The sequence below is a fragment of the Chiloscyllium punctatum genome, chromosome 15 (assembly GCF_047496795.1).
Source record: "Chiloscyllium punctatum isolate Juve2018m chromosome 15, sChiPun1.3, whole genome shotgun sequence".
NCBI lineage: Eukaryota > Metazoa > Chordata > Chondrichthyes > Orectolobiformes > Hemiscylliidae > Chiloscyllium > Chiloscyllium punctatum.
The window spans coordinates 81,552,866-81,574,596 of record NC_092753.1 but is presented as its reverse complement, the minus strand read 5'-3'; the positions used below and the strand labels follow the sequence as shown (position 1 = coordinate 81,574,596).

Below are 21,731 nucleotides of genomic sequence, written 5' to 3'. Positions count from 1 at the left end.
AATTGACACCTTCAGGAGAGCAGACAGAAAATAAATCATTAACTTAGATATTTGTATAGTTGCACAATCTTTTTGGTTTAAATTTCGTTCTCTGTGAAGGGGGAGGTAGAGGCATTGTGGTAATGTCACAACTGGTAATAATGTTCTACAAACATGGGTTTGAATCCAGCTATAATGAATGGTAAAATTTGAAACCAACAAAAGTATCTGACAACCATGTAACCACATTTGATTGTTGTAAAATTCCATCTGGTTCACTGATGTCCTTTAGAGAAGGAAATCTGCCATCCTATCCTGGTTTGGCCTCAATGTGGCTTCAGACCACCTGATGAAAAATTAGGGATGGGCAATAGCCAGTAATTCCCACATCCCATGAAGGAATTTTTTAAAAAGTCCATAATTACTTACTATAAGTATTTAAGCTGAGTTTGGCACAAAGCTTCAGGGAATGGTGCCATGGCTAGTTAGCACACTGTTTTCATCTCTGGTAACTCAGTGGGAAGCTAGGGAAGTGATTGCTGGGCCTCTCACTGAAATATTATTTATATCATTGGTGCCGGAAGACTGGAGGTTGGCTAACGTGGTTCCACTATTTGAGAAAGGTGGTAAGGACAAGCCAGGGAACTATAGACCAGTGAGCCTGACATCAGTGGTGGGCAGGTTGTTGGCGGGAATCCTGAGGGACAGGATGTACATGTATTTGGAAAGGTAAAACCTGATTAGGGATAGTCAACGTGGCTTTGTGCGAGTGAAATCCTGATTCACAAACTTGTTTGAAGATGTAACAAAGAGGATTGAGGGCAGAGTGGTAGATGTGATCTATATGGACTTCAGTAAGGGGTTTGACAGGTTCCCCACGAGACACTGGTTAGCAAGATTAGATCTCATGGAACACAGGGAGAACTAGCCATTTGGATATAGAACTGGCTCAAAGGTAGAAGACAGAGGGTGGTGGTAGTGGAGGGTTGTTTTTCAGACTGGAGGCCTGTGACCGGTAGAGTGCCACAAGGATTGGTGCTAGGTCCACTACTCTTTGTCATTTATATAAATGATTTGGACGTGAGCATGAGAGGTGTAGTTAGTAAGTTTACAGCTGACACCAAATTGGAGGTGTAGTGGACAGTGAAAAAGTTTATCACAGATTACAAAATGGGATCTTGATTATACGGGCCAATGGGCTAGGAAGTGACAGATGGAGTTTAATTCAGATAAATGCGAGGTGCTGCATTTTGAGAAAGCAAATCTTAGCAGGACTTGTACACTTACTATTAAGTTAAAGAGACGTTGGAGTGTAGGTTCATAGCTCCTTGAAAGTGGAGTCGCAGATAGATAGGATAGTGAAGAAGGCATTTGGTATGCTTTCCTTTATTGGTCAGAGTATTGAGTACGGGTGTTAGGAGGTCATGTTGCAGCTGTACAGGATATTGGTTAGGCCACTGTTGGAATATTGCATGCAATTCTGGTCTCCTTCCTATCAGAAAGATGTTGTGAAACTTGAAAGGGTTCAGAAAAGATTTACAAGGATGTTGCCAGGGTTGGATGATCTGAGCTATAGGGAGAGGCTGAACAGGCTGGAGCTGTTTTCCCTGGAGCGTCGGGAGCTGAGGGGTGACCTTTATAGAGGCTTACAAAATCAGAAGGGGCATGGATAGGATAAATAGACAAAGTCTTTTCCCTGGGGTGGGGGAATCCAGAACTAGAGAGAAAAGATATAAAAGAGACTTTTTTCATGCAGAGGGTGGTATGTGTATGGAATGAGCTTCCAGAGGAAGTGGTGAAGGCTAGTGCAATTGCAACATTTAAAAGGCATCTGGATGGGTATATGAATAGGAAGGGTTTGGAGGGATATGGGCAGGGTGCAGACGGGTGGGAATAGATTGGGTTGGGATATCTGGTCGGCATGGACGGGTTGGACCAAAGGGTCTGTTTCCATGCTGTACATCTCTACCACTCTCTGACTCTATCTAGATTTGAATTCTAGGGACAAATCAGTTGTATTTTGTCTGGCTTTAAAATATGCTTTGACAGATCTACAAGGTTGCTTTGCAAATTTCATAAACTCCACATAAGTACCTTGTATCATGCGAGATGTCACACTGACAGATCTTACAAATTACAGAAATATCACAGAGGTGCTAGAGGCTGTAAGGTGCACTAGAATAATGAAGAAAGAGCTGCTTTGCATTTGATTCCTGTTACTTAGCAACTTTGGATACATACTGGGTGCAGAGGAATTTGACTTAATTTCTTAACAATATCGGATTGCATGGAAATGGTTGATAATGCTAATAGCAGTTCTGAAAAATTCATATCGAATGTAAAACATTAATTCTGTTTCCTTTTCCACAATGTTACCAGAACTATTGAGTTTCTCCAGCACACTCTGTATTTTTTTTCTCTAATATCAATGGATGCCACCTTTTTATAGTCATATTTCCAACTGTTTTTAAAAACTGTTTTCTCTTCCTTTCTGGTGTGCGATCGTGTGAACAGAAGTAAGAAAAAAGGGTAGAACCCTCCAGAAGAACTTTTACTTTGGACTTAGGTTGTGTCTTATTTCTGAATTCAGGGTGCACTTAGAACTGGAGATGCTGTAGAAACAATATCTGTGAAGTGAAAACACTTTGTACCAATGCTATAATTTTATTGTAAATTTCCAGAGATTCTGTTGTCTGTGCAAGATTCAAACCCAGACCCTTGCTGTAAAAGGACTGTGTGTCATTGCACCACCTACAGGCATTGATATACGCGTATAATGTTAGCTGGTACTGTATAAGAAGTTATTTTAAGACTGATGTTATATAATACTTTGATTTAGAAAGTCCCTGTTTGCGAGGTACTCTGGATTAAATTCTATCCCCATGTGAAAAGTTCATATGTTAAAGTTCTTAAAGTAATAAAATAAATTGTACAAAATATATTCACATACACACCACACCACAGTGCAAACGTGTCATTGGATTGCTGTGGTATACAAATACCTAACTGAGTTACAGTTACAAATGAAAGCAGGGAGCGGAAAGTTGAGTTGGCCTTTAGTTTTGTTGAGGTCGTATCACTTTCTGAAGGCTAGATTTTTCCGCTTTGAAGCTGATTCATCTCCTCCTCTGTCTCTTTTCACTGTTTCCAAAACAACCGCGCTGTTTCCGGGGTATTTTCTGATTCTGAGCCACAGGACACGAGCTCGTCGTCCTCCTCCTCTTCTTCCTCTGTATCAGAATCGTCGTTGTAGAAATGAATTGTTGCCTGCACAGGGAAGCTGGCTAGAACCTTCTCTCCCATGTGGTGTAGATAATGTTCAGCTTTGGATCTGGGTAGGTACAGTCTAGAAAGAAAACCATGTGTTAACAATACGGCCAGGACTTTCAGTTAAAGCGACTTTAACAAGCTTCACCGTTTTACACCGAACTGATAAAATACAGCCATATGCCTTGGTGGGCTTAAACTGCAGTAAGGGATTTTTAAACAAATTAATGAAGATTACAGGCAGAGCTTGACAGTAGAAACAAGAATGATCTAGTCCTTACCCACCTGACTGGGTGTTGAAATCCCAAGGGTCGCCTGGTTTCAGAGGGACTCTCACAACCACGCTGTATAGAGTAAAAAAAATTCAAATTATGGGTTATGAGCTTTGGAACTCATCGGTATTCGCGAACTTCTGTCTGCACGTTATCATAAGCACTTACTCCGCAAAACAAGACCCAGCCGGTGGGTAAATCAGTAAGTGGCTGAAATGCATGCCTAATTGATGTACTGTATAATGTACTGTGATTCCAAACAACCGAAATTCCAGCTCTGCGGTTTAAGACCATGATCGTGCGAATGTGGACTGACTAAATAACGGATAACAACTGTGCTTCAAATTGGTCAGTGTTTTGTTTCTTCTTTCTCTATGACCTTCTGCCTCCTTTTCGGTTCAATGTGCAGTACTTCATACTGTGGAACCTTACCTCTAAACCATTAACAAACCGTTATGACTCATTTGACCAAGTTGCTTTTACCTTCAAAATAATTCTCATTTCGCATCTCAGCCCAAACCAACTCAGGCACATGCCCTCGTTCATCCTTATTAACGGTCTCGGTCTTTCACCCATTGTTTTTTTTATGAAGAATCATGAAACCTTTTAGCCGGTTAGTGGTGTAATATAGTTGTTTCATTGAGATGGTCCTTGAAATAAAGCAAATCCATTTATGTGTTTAAAACAGCAGACAGCATCCCTGACTGCACAGGTTACGGTCATTTTTGTACCGACGTTTTTTCCTTATGTCTGCTCAAACCTTAAACTGAATCGGAATCTGAAACAACGTAATTGATATTTAACAATTAAAATGTAAATATTGGAGGAAATACTCCCCCTAAACTCGGGCACAGCTTGTTTTCTCCATTGACTGTGAATGTGAGTGGGAGGGAACTGAAATACATCCAGCGTCTATTGTAACTGGATGAGTTATTCCTAACCTATCAATGGATAGAAGTGCATAGATCTAAGTTACAAGCGGTCTCCGTCTAGGAATCTATCCATGGAGGTGCTGTACGAATCAAAGGCGTTTATTTTGATTGACAAGGTCGTGAAAATAACTAAATGCTGGATCTACACAATAGAAATAGATCTAATTATTGGCTACCTCCAGTTTGTAAATATGCGAAGGGGCAGGAGTAAAACCGCTCTCCTATTTGGACATGATGCCATCTACACACACCATACTCGACATTCCACATTCCCTAAAAAAATGAAACCATGTATTCTCCTGGGAAATGAAAAAAGACAAGAAACATCCGTGGCTAAATCAGGGGGAAAAAATGTTGTGAAATTCCTCCCTAGCCTGCGAAGGCAATCAGACAAATTCCTGAAGACCACACTGATTTAGTACTCGAATCTTTGTCAACCCATTTCCTTCCAAAGCCTGAAGTTTTGACCAGCCTTTTCCGAATAGCTGCAGTCAGTCCACATATACTGAGGAGCCATTGCAGCGATCAATGACTTTTAAATAATCCTTTGCACGTATCTAATCTAACTCTATGCTTTAATATCAAATACACGGGACACCCCTCCACTATCCGCATAGCTTAAAAAAGGACGACTCTCACGACAGAATCGAATCCCTGGACCAAATTGAGATTTCAATTTGATCCGTCCCTCCCAAGTTTATATTTGTTCAAAAGTAAAAAAAAACCTCCGTCCCCTGGCTGGAGAATTTAGAAGACAGTCTCAGGAGCTGAGGTGATTATTTAAGGCTGAAATTGATTAAGCGCTGGCCTTTCAAGTTATAAAGAGTCATAATGGTGGTGTGGAGGGGCGGGGATATTGTCACAAGTGGGTAAATTGAATTGAAACTGAAGGTCAGAGATAATCCTATTGAATAGCGGAGCGGGCTCTAAAGGTCGTACGGTCTATTCCTGCACTTATTTCGTATTTGCTTATGTCTCAAGACTAAAGTCCTTTTAAACGTTTACCACAAATTGCCTCTGAACATTTTCTGGTTTCATCCACAAGGGCCAGAACTGGATACCGTTCGTTAGATGGACCTGGATCGTGGACTCGAGAGGGGAGGTTGCTACTCCTACTTTGAACCTAATGGTCCTGGCAGTACATCCTAGCGCTCTATTTGCATCTTTGGCAACAGTTTCCCGACAGTGGTCATGGATCTGCGATAATTCATGAGCCATAACCTCAGTTTCTTCTATTGCTCAGCCAGCTTCAGTATGTTATCCTGCATGGTCTAAACCTGCTTGGGATGTCCTTTGCTCACTTACATCATGCCATGCCTGTCTGTTTGAAAAGACATATACTACCAGCCGGTCAATTCCCTCACTGTGTCTCGATCCTAATCCACCCCACCCCCACCCCCACCCCCAGTATATTATTCCAAAATTGTGAATCATTCCCCTAGTACCTTTCTGAATAATGGTGACAAGTAGCAAAGTTCTCTCTTATTAAATGTAACCCCCAATGCCATTATCCTCTGCATATGCGGACGCAGCTAATTATTTATCTATTCTCAGATCTGCGACTAAATTTCAACATTACTTAGCATCCTTTCGTGAGACATTTTATCTGGGGTTATTTGACCATCTACCTACAACTGCATAACCTTCCCAAAACATTCACGGTGGCACAGTGGTTAGCACTGCTGCCTCACAGCGCCAGAGACCTGGGTTCAATTCCTGCCTCAGGACTGTGTGGAGTTTGCACGTTCTCCCCGTGTCTGCGTGGGTTTCCTCCGGGTGCTCTGGTTTCCTCCCACAGTCCAAAGATGTGCAGGTCAGGTGAATTGGCCATGCTAAATTGCCCGTAGTGTTAGGTAAACGTAGAGGTATGGGTGGGTTACGCTTCGGCGGGTCGGTGTGAACTTGTTGGGCCGAAGGGCCTGTTTCCACACTGTAAAGTAATCTAATCTGATACGTTTAGATTATACAAACGATTACTAATTGATATGCAGACTGGAGATACAGAGAATACTGGATTTAGATTGTGGAAATACTAACCGAAAACGCTGAAAGGCCGCAGTGTCAACAGAAAGTGTTGCTTATACATAAAATGGAAATGCAGGCAGAAAATGGTCTATATAAGTAGCCCATAGGCAAACGGAAAGTTGTGGGTGTATATAACGCAATAAGATATAAAACGTGTTTAAGCATGTTGGATATGCACAACGGATTAATAGGTATTTGAAAGTGTAAAAATATATTTTGTAGTTATGATGAAACGCTCTTTTCTCTGATAATGACAGACGTGATGTGTTTTGCAGCAACATTTTTTAAATTTTGTTCTAGACTTTATCTCAGTATGAGCTGTGAGAACCTCCTGTGAAATCTGATTTCATCCGCAATCCCAGCTCGGTTTAAAGTGCAATTTCACAGCGATTACAGGTGCGGAAGGAGAGAACCTCTTTCTTACCGAGTTCGGCCTCTGCTTTTCCGCGTCTCGAGCTGTCATCATCCAGGGTCTCCACCACGCCGAGGAACTGTGCACACAGAAGCAAAGCGATACAACCGACAATATTAACGGGGCGGTGCTGATTAAAGGAAAAAAAATGCAACCCGGGAAAGGAAGAAAACACAATTTCATGCAACTTTTATGTGGCAACATTGAACAGGGACAATTCTGTAAAAACCGATTCCGAGGCGACTTAAAATTGCAATACTCGACCACATGGTACTCGAAGTTAAAAGCTCCTAAAATAATCTTTAATTTGTTTACGTGTTTCGGAACTGACCAGTTTATTTAAACTAGTAAACGTTACATTGTGACGCCGGAATTCAAACGTTTCGCTTTAATCTAACAGGTTTAAACTTTTGTTAAAATGGGAATGTTTTTAGTAGAAGTTACAACTTGCCCGCTTACTTGTGAGCTTGCTCTGGATTCCGTGTTTCTGCTTGGCGTCCCCTGCAGCACTGACAGGCCAATCTCACTTTGGCCCGGACACAGTAAAGTGCATTGTCCATTCTAGAGTGACTTCAGCCAGCCAGCCACAGAGTCCCAGCGACAAGTGACATCTCCTCCTCCAGCCTACAGGCCTTTATCTGAGCTCCTTCTACAGGACAAATACTCACCCGCCCCGAGGGGTCGAGGGGGAGGAGGGCGTGTGCTTCCGTTTGGCTCACGGCTGCATCTCTGAAGGAACTGTTCATATCTGTGGCTCTTTGCTGAAGCTGGCGTTTCTAAGACAGATTTGTTTTCTACATTTTCAACTTTACAGACAAATCCACACATTTTAATCGGAAGCACCTTCTTGCAACAAATTGGTCTTCAAAAATCATGTTCACTCCTGATCTATTCATAACCAGTACAGCGAATCTCCTTCAAAATGTAATGCTTTTGCTTTTGGACTCCTCTCCACCCCCCCCCCACCCCAGTCTTCACCTTGGATTTGTAGATTTTTGCTTATTTCCCCCCCCCCCCCCCCCCGCAGCAAGGTACACCAGCCCACTAAATATTGTCTGCTTCTGTGTTCAGAGTTGAGTGGTGCTGGAAAAGCACAGCAGGTCAGGCAGCATCCTAGAAGCAGAAGAATAGACTCTCTGGCATAAGCCCTTCATCCAGAATGTGTTCAGCCCTGTCTCTGTAAATGTGTTAGCTATTCTATCTCAGTCTTTCTGAGTGGACAGTTCAGGTCCAACATTGAACTATAACATCTTAACGTTATAATGTTGGACCCGAACTGTCCACTTGATAGTGCTCAGATACATGATCAGATGCATGACCATTTTCACTGCACTCGTGTTATAAGAATTTAGGGCAGCACAGTGGCTCAGTGATTAACACTGCTGCCTCACAGCGCCAGGGACCCTGGGCTCGATTCTCGTCTTGGGCGACTGTCTGTGTGGAGTTTGCATATTCTCTCTGTGCCTGCGTGGGTGTCCTCCCACAATCCAAAGATGTGCAGGTCAGATGAATTGGCTATGCTAAATTGCCCATAGCGTTACATGCATTAGTCAGGGGCAAATAGAGGGTCTGGCTGGGTTACTCTTCGGAGGGTTGCTGTGGACTTGTTCAGCTGGAGGGCCGGTTTCCATACTGTAGGGAATCTAATCTAACTCAGAAAGACTGAGATAGAATAGCTAACACATTTACAGAGACAGGGCTGAACACATTCTGGATGAAGGGCTTATGCCCGAGAGTCTATTCTTCTGCTTCCATGATGCTGCCTGACCTGTTGTGCTTTTCTAGCACCACACTCTCAACTCTGAACACAGAAGCAGACAGTCGTTAAGATCAAGATGAGGGAGCCTTACTTAGAGTCATAGAGATGTACAGCATGGAAACAGACCCTTTGGTCCAACCCATCTGTGCCGACCAGATATCCCAACCCAATCTAGTCTCACCTGCCAGTACCCGGCCCCCATCCCTCCAAACCCTTCCTATTCATATATCCATCCAAATGCCTCTTAAATGTTGCAATTGTACCAGCCTCCACCACTTCCTCTGGCAGCTCATTCCATACCACACTCTGTGTGAAAAATTGCCCCTTAGGTCTCTTTTATATCTTTCCCCTCTTACCCTAAACCCTCTAGTTCTGGAATCCCTGACCCCAGGGAAAAGACAGTGCCTATTTATTCGATCCATGCCCCTCATAATTTTGTAAACCTCTATAAGGTTACCCCTCAGCCTCTGACGCTCCAGGGAAAACTGCCCCAGCCTGTTAAGCCTCTCTCTACAGCTCAAATCCTCCAACCCTGGCAATATCCTTGTAAATCTTTCCTGAACCCTTTCAAGTTTCACAAATCTTTCCGATAGGAATGAGACCAGAATTGCATGCAATCTTTCAACAATGGCCTAACCAATGTCCTGTATAGCTGCAACATGACCTCCCAACTCCTGTACTCAATACTCTGACCAATAAAGGAAAGCATACCAAGCACCTTCTTCACTATCCTATCTATCTGTGATTCCACTTTCAAAGAGCTATGAACCTGCACTCCAAGGTCTCTTTGTTCAGCAATACTCCCTAGGACCTTACCATCATGTATATGTCCTGCTAAGATTTGCTTTCCCAAAATGCAGCACCTCGCATTTATCTGAATTAAACTCCATATGCCACCAATGGCCCATCTGGTCAAGATCCTGTTGTAATCTGAGGTAACTTCTTCGGGATAAAACTTGATGTGATAGTCGCTCACCAACTGGAGGGAGATCATCAGCCTCTCAAAAATCTTGCTATCCTGGGCATCCCAGCAGGTTAACCTCTGTGGATCTCTTTGGGATCACATCTGAAGGTGGTGTCTGCAGTAAGCCGAAAATCTTCTCTCACCTCATTTATGCACGTCACCACTTAAAGGCAAGTTGTACAAATCTACAATGTATTCCAAATAGTTTTTAATTAAAATAAGGTACCACAAGGCTGCAGTGAGTTGCACAAGCTACAAGATGCACTTAATGTGTTCCAACAGTAGACAATGTTGCAGTGAGCAGCAGTAATGTAGATGTAGGTATTCTTAATCGACCTGTTCAAGCATGTCATGACACATCTCTTGTACCCAGGATGCCTTCCTTTCAAGCTCAGACCTGCTGAGTTCCTCCAGCATTTTCTGTTTGTATTATAATAAATTTTAAACAAATAGATGTGAAACCACAACTTGCATGCTGAGTATTGAATTTTCAGTCTGTGCTGGAGTGGGTATGGAGGTGAGTGTGTCAACAATTTCTCAAAGGATCACTGCCAGCTGTTTCCTACCTCCTCTCAGGGAGGGGGAATGGTGGCAGCTGTCTCAGATGGCCAGGGAAGTCACAGGGGTAGCAAGGGATTGGTGTTAGCAGGGGAGGGGTTAGAGTTACAAAGGGGTGAGTACAGGGTCAGGGGTTAGTTCAAGGTTAGGAGGAGCATAGGCAAGAAGGTAGCTTATAATTAGCAGGTATAAGATCATAAGATTTGGAGTAGAATTAGGCTATTCTGCCCATTGAGTCTGCTGTGCCATTTGATCATGGCTGATACATTATTCAACCCATCGCCAGCCATGGGTAAGGTGCCGAAAGACTGGAGATTGGCTAATGTACTGGCATTCCTTAAGGAAGGCTGTAAAAGAAAAGGCCAGGGAATATAAACTAGTGAGCCTGATGTCAGTGGTGCATAAGTTGTTGGTGGAGATTCTAAGATTTACACACATTTGGAAAGGCAAGGAATGATTAGAGATCGTCAACATGGCTTTGTGTGAAATCATGTCTCACTAACTTGATTGAGTTTTTTGAAGAAATGATAAAGAAGATTAATGAAAGCAAAGTAGTAGACATTGTGTGTACGGACTTCAGCAAAGCGTTTGACAAAGTTCTGCATGGTAGACTGGTTAGTAAGGTTAGATCACTTAAGATCCCAGGGAGCAACCCAATTGGATACAAAATTGGCTTGAAGGTAGGAGCCAGAGGGTGGTGGTAGATGGTTGCTTTTTGGAGTGGAAGCCTATGACCAGCAATGTACCACAAGGATGGGTTCACTGTCACAGAATCTTAGAGATGTACAGCATGGAAACAGACCCTTCGTCCAACCCGTCCATGCTGACCAGATATCCCAACCCAATCTAGTCCCACCTGCCAGCAACTGGCCCATATCCCTCCAAACCCTTCCTATTCATACACTCATCCAAATGCCTTTTAACTATTGCAATTGCACTAGCCTCCACCACTTTCTCTGGCAGCTCATTCCATACACATACCATTCTCCATGTGAAAAAGTTGCCCCTTAGGTCTCTTTTATATCTTTCCCCTCTCACCATAAACCTATGCCCTCTAGTTCTGGACTCCCCGACCCCAGGGAAAAGACTTTGTCTATTCATTCTATCCATACCCCTCATGATTTTGTAATCCTCTTTAAGGTCACCCCTCAACCTCCAACACTCCAGGGAAAATAGCCCCAGCCTGTTCTGCCTCTTCCAATAGCTCAAATCCTCCAACCCTGGCAACATTCTTGTCAATCTTTTCTGAACCCTTTCTAGTTTCACAACATTCTTCTGATAGGAAGGAGACCAGAATTGCACGCGATATTCCAACAGTGACCTAACCAATGTCCTGTACAACCGCAACATGACCTCCCAACTCCTGTACTCAACACTGACCAATAAATGAAAGCGTACAAAGCGCCTTCTTCATTATCCTATCTACCTGCAACTCCACGTTCAAGGAGCTAAGAACCTGCACTCCAAGGTATCTTTGTTCAGCAACACTCCCTAGGACCTTACCATGAGATGTATAAATCCTGCTAAGATTTGCTTTCCCAAAATGCAGCACCTCGCATTTATCTGAATTTAACTCCATCTGTCACTTCTCAGCCCATTGGCCCATCTGGTCAAGATCCTGTTGTAATCTGAGGGAACCTTCTTCGCTGTCCACTACACTTCCAATTTTGGTGTCATCTGCAAACTTACTAATTACACCTCTTCTGCTCGCATCCAAATCATTTCTATAAATGACGAAAAGTAGTGGACCGAGGACCGATCCTTTTGCCACTCCACTAGTCACAGTCCTCCAGTCTGAAAAACACCCTCCTCCACAACCCTCTGTCTTCTACCTTTGAGCCAGTTCTGTATCCAAATGGCTAGTTCTCCCTGTATTCCGTGAGATCTAACCTTGTTGAACGGCTTACTGAAGTCCATATGGATCACATCTGCTGCTCTGCCCTCCATCAATCCTCTTTGTTATTTCTTCAAAAAACTCAACCAAGTTTTTGAATCAGGATTTCCCATGCACAAAGCCATGTGGACTATCCCTAATCAGGTTTTGCCTTTCCAAATACATGTACATCCTGTCCCTCAGGGTTCCCTCCAACAACTTGACCACCAGCAATATCAAGCTCACTGGTCTACAGATTCCCGGCTTGTCCTTACTACCTTTCTTAAATAGTGGCACCATGTTAGCCAACCTCCAGTCTTCTGGCACCTCACCCGCAACTATCAATGATACAAATATTTCAGTAAGAGGCCCAGCAATCACTTCCTTAGCTTCCCATAGAGTTCTAGGATACACCTGATCAAGTCTTGGGGATTTATCCACTTTTATGCATTTCAAAACATCCTGCACTTCCTCCTCTGTAATATGGATATTTTTCAAGATGTCACCATCTATTTCCCTACATTTTGTACCTTTCATGTCCTTTTTCACAGTAAATACTGACGCCAAATACTCATTTAGTATCTCCCCCATTTTCTGCAGATCCACACAAAGGCCACGTTGCTGATCTTTGAGGGGCCCTATTCTCTCCCTAGTTACCCTTTTGTCCTTAATATATTTGTAAAAACCCTTTGGATTCTCCTTAACTCCATTTGCCAAAGCTATCTCGTGTCCCCTTTTTGCCCTCCTGATGTCCCTCTTAAGTATATTGCTTTTCATCATTTATATAAATATTCATATAGGAGGCATAATTAGTAAGTTTGCAGATGATATTAAAAATAGCTGTGCATTAGCCAGTGAAGAAGACTATTTCAGAGTACAATGCAACCTTCATCAGATGAGTCAATGGGCTGAGCAACAGATTGACGTTTAATTTAGATAACTGTGAGGTGTTGCAGTTTTGTGATGCAAACCAGGGCAGGACTTATACAACTAATTAGATTAGATTACTTACAGTATGGAAGTCCACATCAACCTGCCGAAGCGCAACCCAGCCAGACCCATTCCCCTACATTTACCCCTTCACCTAACTCTATGGGCAATTTAGCATGGCCAATTCACCTAACCTGCACATTTTTGGACTGAGAGAGGAAACCGGAGCACCCGGAGGAAACCCACGCAGACACGGGGAGAATGTGCCAACTCCACACAGACAGTTGCCTAAGGCAGGAATTGAACCCGGGTCTCTGGCACTGTGAGGCAGCAGTGCTAACCGCTGTGCCACTGTGCCGCCTGTGCGCCACCATCGTCTTACAGTGTGCTTCCGAACAAAGAGACCTAGAGGTGCAGGTGAATAGTTCCTTGAAAGTGGAGTTGCAGGTGGACAGGCAGGTGAAGAAGGCGTTTCGCATACTTGCCTTCATTGGTCAGAAGATTGAGTTTAGAAGTTGGGATGTCATTTCCAGACATTGGTGAGGCAACTTTTGGAATACTGTGTACAATTCTGGTTGCCTTTCTACACGAAGGATGTTGTTAAACTTGAGAGTGTGCGAAAAAGATTTACAAGGATGTTGTCAGGACTGGAGGGTTTGAATTACAAAGAGAAGCTGAAAATGCTAGGACTTTTTTCCCTGGAGTGTCAGAGTCTGAGTGGTGACCTTATGGAAACTCTATGCATTGGTGAATAGCCAGTCCTCTTCCTAGGGTGTGGGAATCCAAAAGTAGGGGCATAGGTTTAAAGTGAGAGAGGACCTGCTGGGTAACTTTTTCATGCAAAGAATGGTGCATGTATGGAACAGAAGAAGTGTTGGATTCAGGTGTAATTATAACATTTAAAAGGCATCTAGATGGGTGTGTGAATAGGTGGGGTTTAGAGGGATATGGGCCACAGGTTGGCAAATAGGACTAGTTCAGATTGGGATGTCTGGTTGGCATTGATGAGTTGGACAGACGCGTCTGTTTCCACATTGTATGACTCTATAACCTCATTCTCCTGCCTTCTCCCCATAATGCTTGATTTTCTTACTAATCAAGGATATCAGGGTATTAATGATTGCAGAAGGTTACGATTAGTAAAGAATTTGTTAGCGGTCGCATGTCTTAGCGGTAGCTTGGAGGAGCAACACTGGGTTAGAGGTTGACTAGGGGTTTTGGGTGATACCAAAGGATTGGGGAGTGGGGGAGTAGTGGTGCATCTGGCAAAGCAGTTCAATGTGATTGCACTGGCTTGCAAGGATCATACTCAAGGACACAAGGTCCCCTTCTGCACTGATGGCTTTGGCTAGTGTATATTTTGTATCTGTCACAAAAGGGGCTGTCAAGTGCATAGATCATTTGGTACTTTCTTTGGATCTCAAAGCTACAGACTCTGCCATTGTCCTGAACTGGACCAGGCTCCAGTCACTGTCTCCTTGAAAAGCTCCCGGAGGGACATGCCATAGACACATTTGGATTCCCAGTCAAAGCTCAGGTTGGTGTTGGCATTGTGTCCTGGAACTAAAATTCAGGCTGAAGTTTCACATCATGCAATTGCTATTCCCCACTTTGATTACCTTTCCAATATATTAATAGAATCATAGAATTTAACAGTACAGAAGGAGGCCATTCAACCCATTGTGTCTACACCACCTCCCAAAAGAGCTACCCAGCTAATTCCAGTTCTTCTCCAGGCCCACTTCCATAACCCTCTAAATTAATCACTTTCAAATACATATCCAGCTCTCTTTTGAATCCTCCATTGGAGCCTCCACCACTCTCCCAGGCAATTCCTTGTGAATTGACCAGAACCTAATTTCGTTGAAATTCCCCTTCCTTGTACTTTTCCTAATCTCTCTTTAATTACTCTGTTTCCCCTATTTCACTGGTTTCTTGCATCTCCGTGACTTCCTCCGAATTGTCCCCTCTGGAGGTGGCATGGTTGGGGAGGAATAGGCGAAAATTAGGTAACTTTGAATAATACATCAATCTCCAATGTCAATAATGACTTACTTAGATTTAGATTCTCTGGTTGCGTATGGTAGTATTGTCCCTACTTCTCAGCCAGAACGTCCAGTGATTACCCTGCTCCAGAGATGTGTAATAACATATTGGGACAGGTTGATTAGAAAATATCTTGGCCAATCTTCGCAATGTCATTGTCAAGATGGGTAACCATGTCTTGGAGCACATGATTCTTTGGTCAGTATTATTATCAATAATGAGCTGCTGATATAACTGCATAAGGAATTTTAAATCACATTTATAATGAGGAATTATGTCACACTTTGTGGTATAATTCTTCCACGAAGCACATTTTGACATTTCACTACTTTATAGGTGTTATATAAATGCAAGTTATTGATATTATATGCTGAGATCAATGTCTTCTAAACCTTTTACAAATTAGGATACCAGGACCTTTGGTGGTTTATGAACTTAATACATATTCCCTCTCAACTTTGGGACTTGAGTGTAAGCTCAATTGACTGACAGGATGAATGTCCTCTCTCTCTGTAGCCTTTGTGAAATTCTTTCAAACAGTCAAAACCTAATGTAAAATCAACACAGATGATGGAAATCTGAACAAAGAGAGAGAAATGCTGGAAACAATCAGCAGGTCAGAAAGTATCCATGGAGAGAGAAACAGAGTTAGGTTGGTGACCTTTCATTAGAAGAATGTCTGACATTTTGTGCTTTTAAATCAAAACCTCATGCCTCATTTCAAGGGACCCTGGGTGCAAAATTGGTGATGACACTTAAAAAGCGTGTAGGCTCAGGGAAGTATCCTACTGGTGCAATATAGAAAGTGTGTCTGAGACTTGGTCTGCAATCAAACTAGATGCTTTGTGAGGACAGAGTAAAGATATATTTACTCTTTAGCTACCTGCTGTGTAGGACCTGACCTAAAACTGCTAGATGCTGTCACTGCATCCCTGAAATGGGAAAATACCCATTTCCTTATGCAAACATGTCTTGCCCTGAAGAATATAAAAACTACTCATAAATTACCCATCTTTTTAAAGAATAGGTCTGTACTTCCTAATTATAATAGCACTTTACATTCTTAATTTGTAAATTCAGAGGTATTAGATATCACCAATAAGAACCTCCCTGTCCAGTAGCTGCTTAATCTTGTATAATAGGATTGCAATGTTTACAATGGATTTTAATCTACAAATAATGTCATGTCTAAACTTGCACCTGCTATTCTCAAAGAAAATCTTTTATTTGTAAACATATTTATTAGCAAATTTTTAAAACTTTACAAACATATTGATTGTATTTTTCAATATTTTATAACAAATATTAGTATAATAAAAAGAAAAAACACACAAGTTACTGTACAACTACTATCTAACTACTAACCCACCCTATAATACAAAACAAACCCTAACGGTGCAAAGCAACACCAAAAAAAAAGAAAGAACAGCAAGAAAAACCACAAAATACAGAACAGCTATGCTCGGCGCAAAGCTCCCAAACAAAAGAATGGGAGCATTGTATACATACCGATATTAACTCAGGAGACCCCCTCCATGGCCCAGGGCTTGACAAATCTAACCATCCTGGTTTAACCAGTGCCCTAGTTAAGATAACTGACAAATCTATATTCAAATAACTCAAGTAGGGCTGCCATGTCTTATGAAAATGGTCTGTTGTGTGGTGCACCATGTTTGTAAAAAAGTCCAAGGGAATGTGCTCCATAACTAATTTCTGCCATCCCAGCAAGCCCGGCGGGTTCTCAGACACCCAATTCATCAGAATATTCTTCCGTGCACAGTATGCAAGAATATTAAATAGTTTCTTCCCATGCCCGTCTAAAGATGGTAAATTCAGTAGACCTAAGAGGACAGTTATCAGTTCTACTTTGACTTCAGTTCTCAATACCCTCCCTATCTCTCTTGCCATGGTGCTCCAATAAACATGGAGCCTGTGGCATGTCCAGAAGCAATGGGTAAGAGTACCTACACTTATTTTACATTTGGGGCATACTGAAGATGCCCCTTTTTTAAACTTCGCCAGATGGTCTGGTGCCAGATGAGCCCTGTGCAGAACTTTTAACTGCATAGCACATGTCCTATTACAGATTGAGATCTTTCGAGTATTCTCACAAATGTTCTCCCATGTTTCAGAAGAGATCTCCACTCCTAGGTCTTGCTCCCAGACCTCTCATAACCGGTTAATATCCTGCAGGCCCTGCTACCCAGCAGGAGATGGAGGGCATTAACTGAAAGGGTGCTTGTGGAACATATCAACAACCTCTCTGTATCGGGCTTATAGAGTTTAGTGAGAAGTGCAATCTTCTTCTGGATGAAATCCCTTACCTGAAAAAAAATAGAAAAAGTCTCTGCTGGGCAACCCGTATTTGTGGCTCAGTTGCTCAAAAGACATCATAACCTCCCCTCAAACAAGTCTCCCAAACTAGAAACTCCTCTCGCTGCCCATAGTTTGAACCCTGAGTCCATCATCCCTGGCATGCCAACTATAGGCGTAAGTGGCGAAGTCTTAGATAAACAACCCTCACTCTGACGCATCGCCCTCCCTGCCCTGACTGTACTAATGACAATGGGGTTCCGGCAGTGGTCCATAACTGTTCTCATCTTATCCATGAACAACAGGTTAATAAGAGGGCACTTTGCCTGGGAGGGCTCAATATCTAGCCATATTGAGTTTTGATCGTTACCTACCCAATCACAGACAAAGGACAGCAGGAAACTCAATTGATACCTTCTGCTGTCTGGGAAATTAACTCCTCCCCCTTCTTGAGGGAACTGCAATTTAGTAAGTTTGATGAGGGACCGCCCATGATGCCAGACAAAGGAACCAAACCACCCCATAAGCTTCCGCAGCGTTGGCCTGGGAAACATTATAGGGAGCATACACATGGGATAAAGCAAACGAGGAAGAACATTCATCTTAATGAGAGATATTCGGCCAGCCAGGAAATCGGAAGAGCCTCCCATCTCTGGAGATCTCACCTAACATTGTTGAGCAAGTGAGCAAAGTTAGTCTGAAATAACAGATCAAACTTGGGATAATAAAAATGCCTAGGTACTGGAACCCAGCCCGTGACCACTTAAAAGGGAACTTAGGGCATTCTTAAGGTTCCCCAACGGCATAGCCTCCGATTTTGCGAAGTTAATCTTATATCCTGAAATAGCCCCAAATGAATTGATACATTGTATCAAATGGGGTACAGAGGTCATTGGGTTCGATAAAGACAGATGGACATCATCACATTACAATGTAATCTTGTAAGCCCTCGATCCCACTTCCGGAGCGGTAATGTTGACGTTCTGACGAATGGCCTCTGCCAGCGGCTCTATCACCAACTAAACAACAATGGTGAGAGGAGGCAGCCTTGCTGACAACCCCTACCAATCCTAAAATTCCCAGACTTCATCCCATTGGTGATGACCGCAGCCAGAGGGTGGTGATATAAAACCTCCACCCACCTAGCAAAGACCCCACCCAACCCAAACTGTTCTAAGACATAAAAAAGATACAGCCATTCCACCTGGTCAAATGCTTTCTCTGCACCAACCCCTGAATCGATTGTTGCTGATAAACTTGGACCATATTCAGCAGCCTTCTAATATTATTAGAGGACCTACGGCCCCTTATAAAGCCTGTCTGGTCCTCTTTAATAATATGGGCAACACCCTTTCCAATCTCAGCGCCAGGATCTTGGACAGAATCTTGAAATCTGAATTTAACAGAGAGATGGGTCTGTATGAGGCACAATCCTCAGGAACCTTCCCCTTCTTAAGAATTAAGGAAATATTAGCTTCTCTCAAAGATGGTGGTAGGCGTTCATGCATATAGGAGTGATTGTACATCTCCAACTTCAGCCCTGACAGAATCCATATAAACTCCTTATAAAACTTACCCAAAAAGAGAAAATAATTTATGTAGGCAAGAAGCAAAATATAGGAGGCACTGGAAATTGGAATTTGGAAATAGACAAAACTAGAATTACTCAAACAATTTGAGGAAAGACCCTAGATTTTCACACCTCCTATTGTTTTAGAGCATAGGTGGGTGAAATAACCCCAGAGGCCAGTATCCCATTATCAAGTCACCCTGTATTTACATGCGCATCGTATTTGACACTGGTCCAGCTTCTCAGAGCCAGTTCTCAGAGAAAACAGAACCTCTGATATCCTGTTTACATCTGACAGCCAGGGCTCTCTGATTGGACATTTTAACAGCTCCACTCAGGGAACTCATATTCTATGCGGTCCATCTGGCTGACTTCATTACAATCACTACAGTGGGAGGGGTTACAAATACTGGGCAGGACACAGGGTGCCAGTAGCAGCCCTCTGTTGCACCCCTTCTCTGGTCAGTTCCATTGGGGAGGGACAGCATCTCCTCAACTGCCCCAGTTTTCATGGAGATGGACCATTCATCATTGTTCAAAGATCTCAGAGAAGTTGAGAACAAAAGTCTGGATTTGGGAATCATTGCCTAACCTAGTGAGTGATTTGGCTTGTTTAAAGACCTGACATAACTGGGATTAAAAGCAAAATTTATGACAGCACATTGGTGAGCTGCGTTAGCGTTAATTTATTGTTTGAAAAAAGGGTAGATTGCAACCTTAGGCCTGGGATTCTTCGCAAAGTAGATGACCAACATCAAGAATGTAATTGTTGGCAGGGAATTGGGGAATAAAAAAATGTGACAGGGGCTATTCGCTAAAGAATCTTGCATACTTCTGAACGTGAGCTTATTACAAATATCACTATAGGTAGGTGAAATGTCACAGCTGTAGTTTGGGTAGGAATCACTTTGAAAATAGTAGTCTTGTTCAGTTTGGAGAAGCAGGGAGTCTCGCTAAGAGAGTCTCTGGTTTAATTTGTGGTCGATCAGAGTTAGGTAATGATAACAATTGGATTAGAGAGGAAACATCAGCTTGGGAATCATACCCAATAGCTCCTCTGGAATGCTGGCATATTTGGACATTCTATCAAGGCTGGATCAACATGTAGGCTTACTCGTGAAGAAACATTGCTCCAACGAAATGTAAGAGGACTGGGCACTGAGGAATTGAACCCCAGTCATTAAAGAAGGAATAAAGAAAAGAAAATATACTGCGATTAAAAAATAGGAGCCTTCATTGAATTAATCAAACGTATAGCTCCAGGACATTTCCATTTTAATTCTTAATTTGCCATGGATGAATTGTCTTTCAAACTTTTAAAAAAATCATAATTATGGTGAATATGACTCTGGTTTAAATCTCTGCTTTCCCCCCAAGGTGGCCTCTCACGGATGCCGGAATTTTTCTTCCACTGGTTCTGTCAGCTCTCTGGGATATTTATCAGCCCTCATTTATGAGTCCCACGCCCTGTAGTTGCAAGTTATTATGTAATCAGATACTTCTGGACATATTTACTGATCATAGATGACTGGACCTGTCAGTAATAAATAATTGCATTTTGACAGGGGTATTTTAAATTAGTACTTACCTGGGGATGTTTAGATGACCTTCCTTTAGGAGTTCAAAATAATTCTGTTCCCTGACCCCTGGAGGTTGGTTCGTAGAGGGCAGGTTTAAAAGTCAGACATTTTTCATCTCTAACAGTGGAGGTCCTTTCTACAGAATTTTCCATGGAAATCACATGAACACCAAATTAGAAACAGGAGTAGGCCATTTGGTCCCTCTCACCTGCTCGGCCATTCAACAAGGTCATGGCTAATCTGATTGCATTCTCACCCCCACAATCCTGTCTACCCCTGATAATCTTTGACTCCCTTATTACCAAGAATGTATATTACCAAGAGTGTATCTACCTCTGGGTTAAAATTATTCAATGATCCTGCTTCCACCACTTTCCAGATGATTTATGAATGTCCGATCTACAAATGTTCATACTTACGAACGTGATTCCATTCAGGGTCTAATTTTAAAGATTCTGCGTATGAGCACTTCCTGTATTTATGAATGGCTACCTTATATAACACCCTTTATCATGATTATAAATTGACTTGTGAATTCACAGTGGTATATAAAATTACAAGGAATTTGGACAGAGCATAGGGAGGAAAGCTGTTCCTATTGGATTGATAAGTGACTGCACAAATCTAAGATATTGGTGAAAAACGAAATGGTGACTTGAAAAAAAACCTTTAAATCAGAATGCATTGCTGAAGACGATGGTGAGAAACAAAAAAAAACTGCAGATGCTGGATTCCAAGGTAGACAATGGTGAGGCAGGTTCAATTGAGGCAATTGAGACTGAGTTGGAGTATTATTCTGAGAGGGAAGAATGTGCAGGGCTAGAGGAAGAATGTAGGAAGTGAATTGCACCTTTGTCAAGCCACCACAGATATGATGAGCCAAATAGTCTTCTTCTGTACTATAATAATTGTGGAAAAAAAAATACATAATCTTCCTGTGATCCAGTTAAAGCTGATAGTGTTGCTCTGAAAGTTTCTGCTTTTGACAAGTATTCAGAGATATATTCCCTTTCAGTTACACTGGAGAACTTACTGCAAACTAAGCTATCGTTATGGATTTTTCTTGTCAAAAAGTTATGTCCTGAGGCATGGTCTATCTAACAAGGTAAATCACCTGAGTTTCTAACATCTCCCCTTACCCTCTCATTTATTAAATTGTTTCAAGGGATCATTGGCAAAGCCAACATTTGTTGCCCATTCCTATTTGTTCTTGAGAAGATGATTTGAACCACTTTTTTGATTACTAAAGTC

The 21,731-nt window shown here is 42.3% G+C and overlaps 1 protein-coding gene across 1 annotated transcript; it reads right to left on the bottom strand.

The window, feature by feature from the left end:
- Positions 1–2,627: 2,627 nt before the first annotated feature.
- ripply3 (ripply transcriptional repressor 3) lies at positions 2,628–7,583 on the bottom strand. The gene is made up of 4 exons (XM_072585637.1): positions 7,347–7,583; positions 6,900–6,966; positions 3,532–3,590; positions 2,628–3,325 (listed from the first exon to the last, which is right to left on the bottom strand). Exons 1-4 carry the CDS (start codon positions 7,445–7,447, stop codon positions 3,118–3,120), a joined length of 435 nt encoding a protein of 144 aa, XP_072441738.1. The 5' UTR covers positions 7,448–7,583; the 3' UTR covers positions 2,628–3,117.
- Between the last annotated feature and the right edge of the window lie 14,148 nt (positions 7,584–21,731).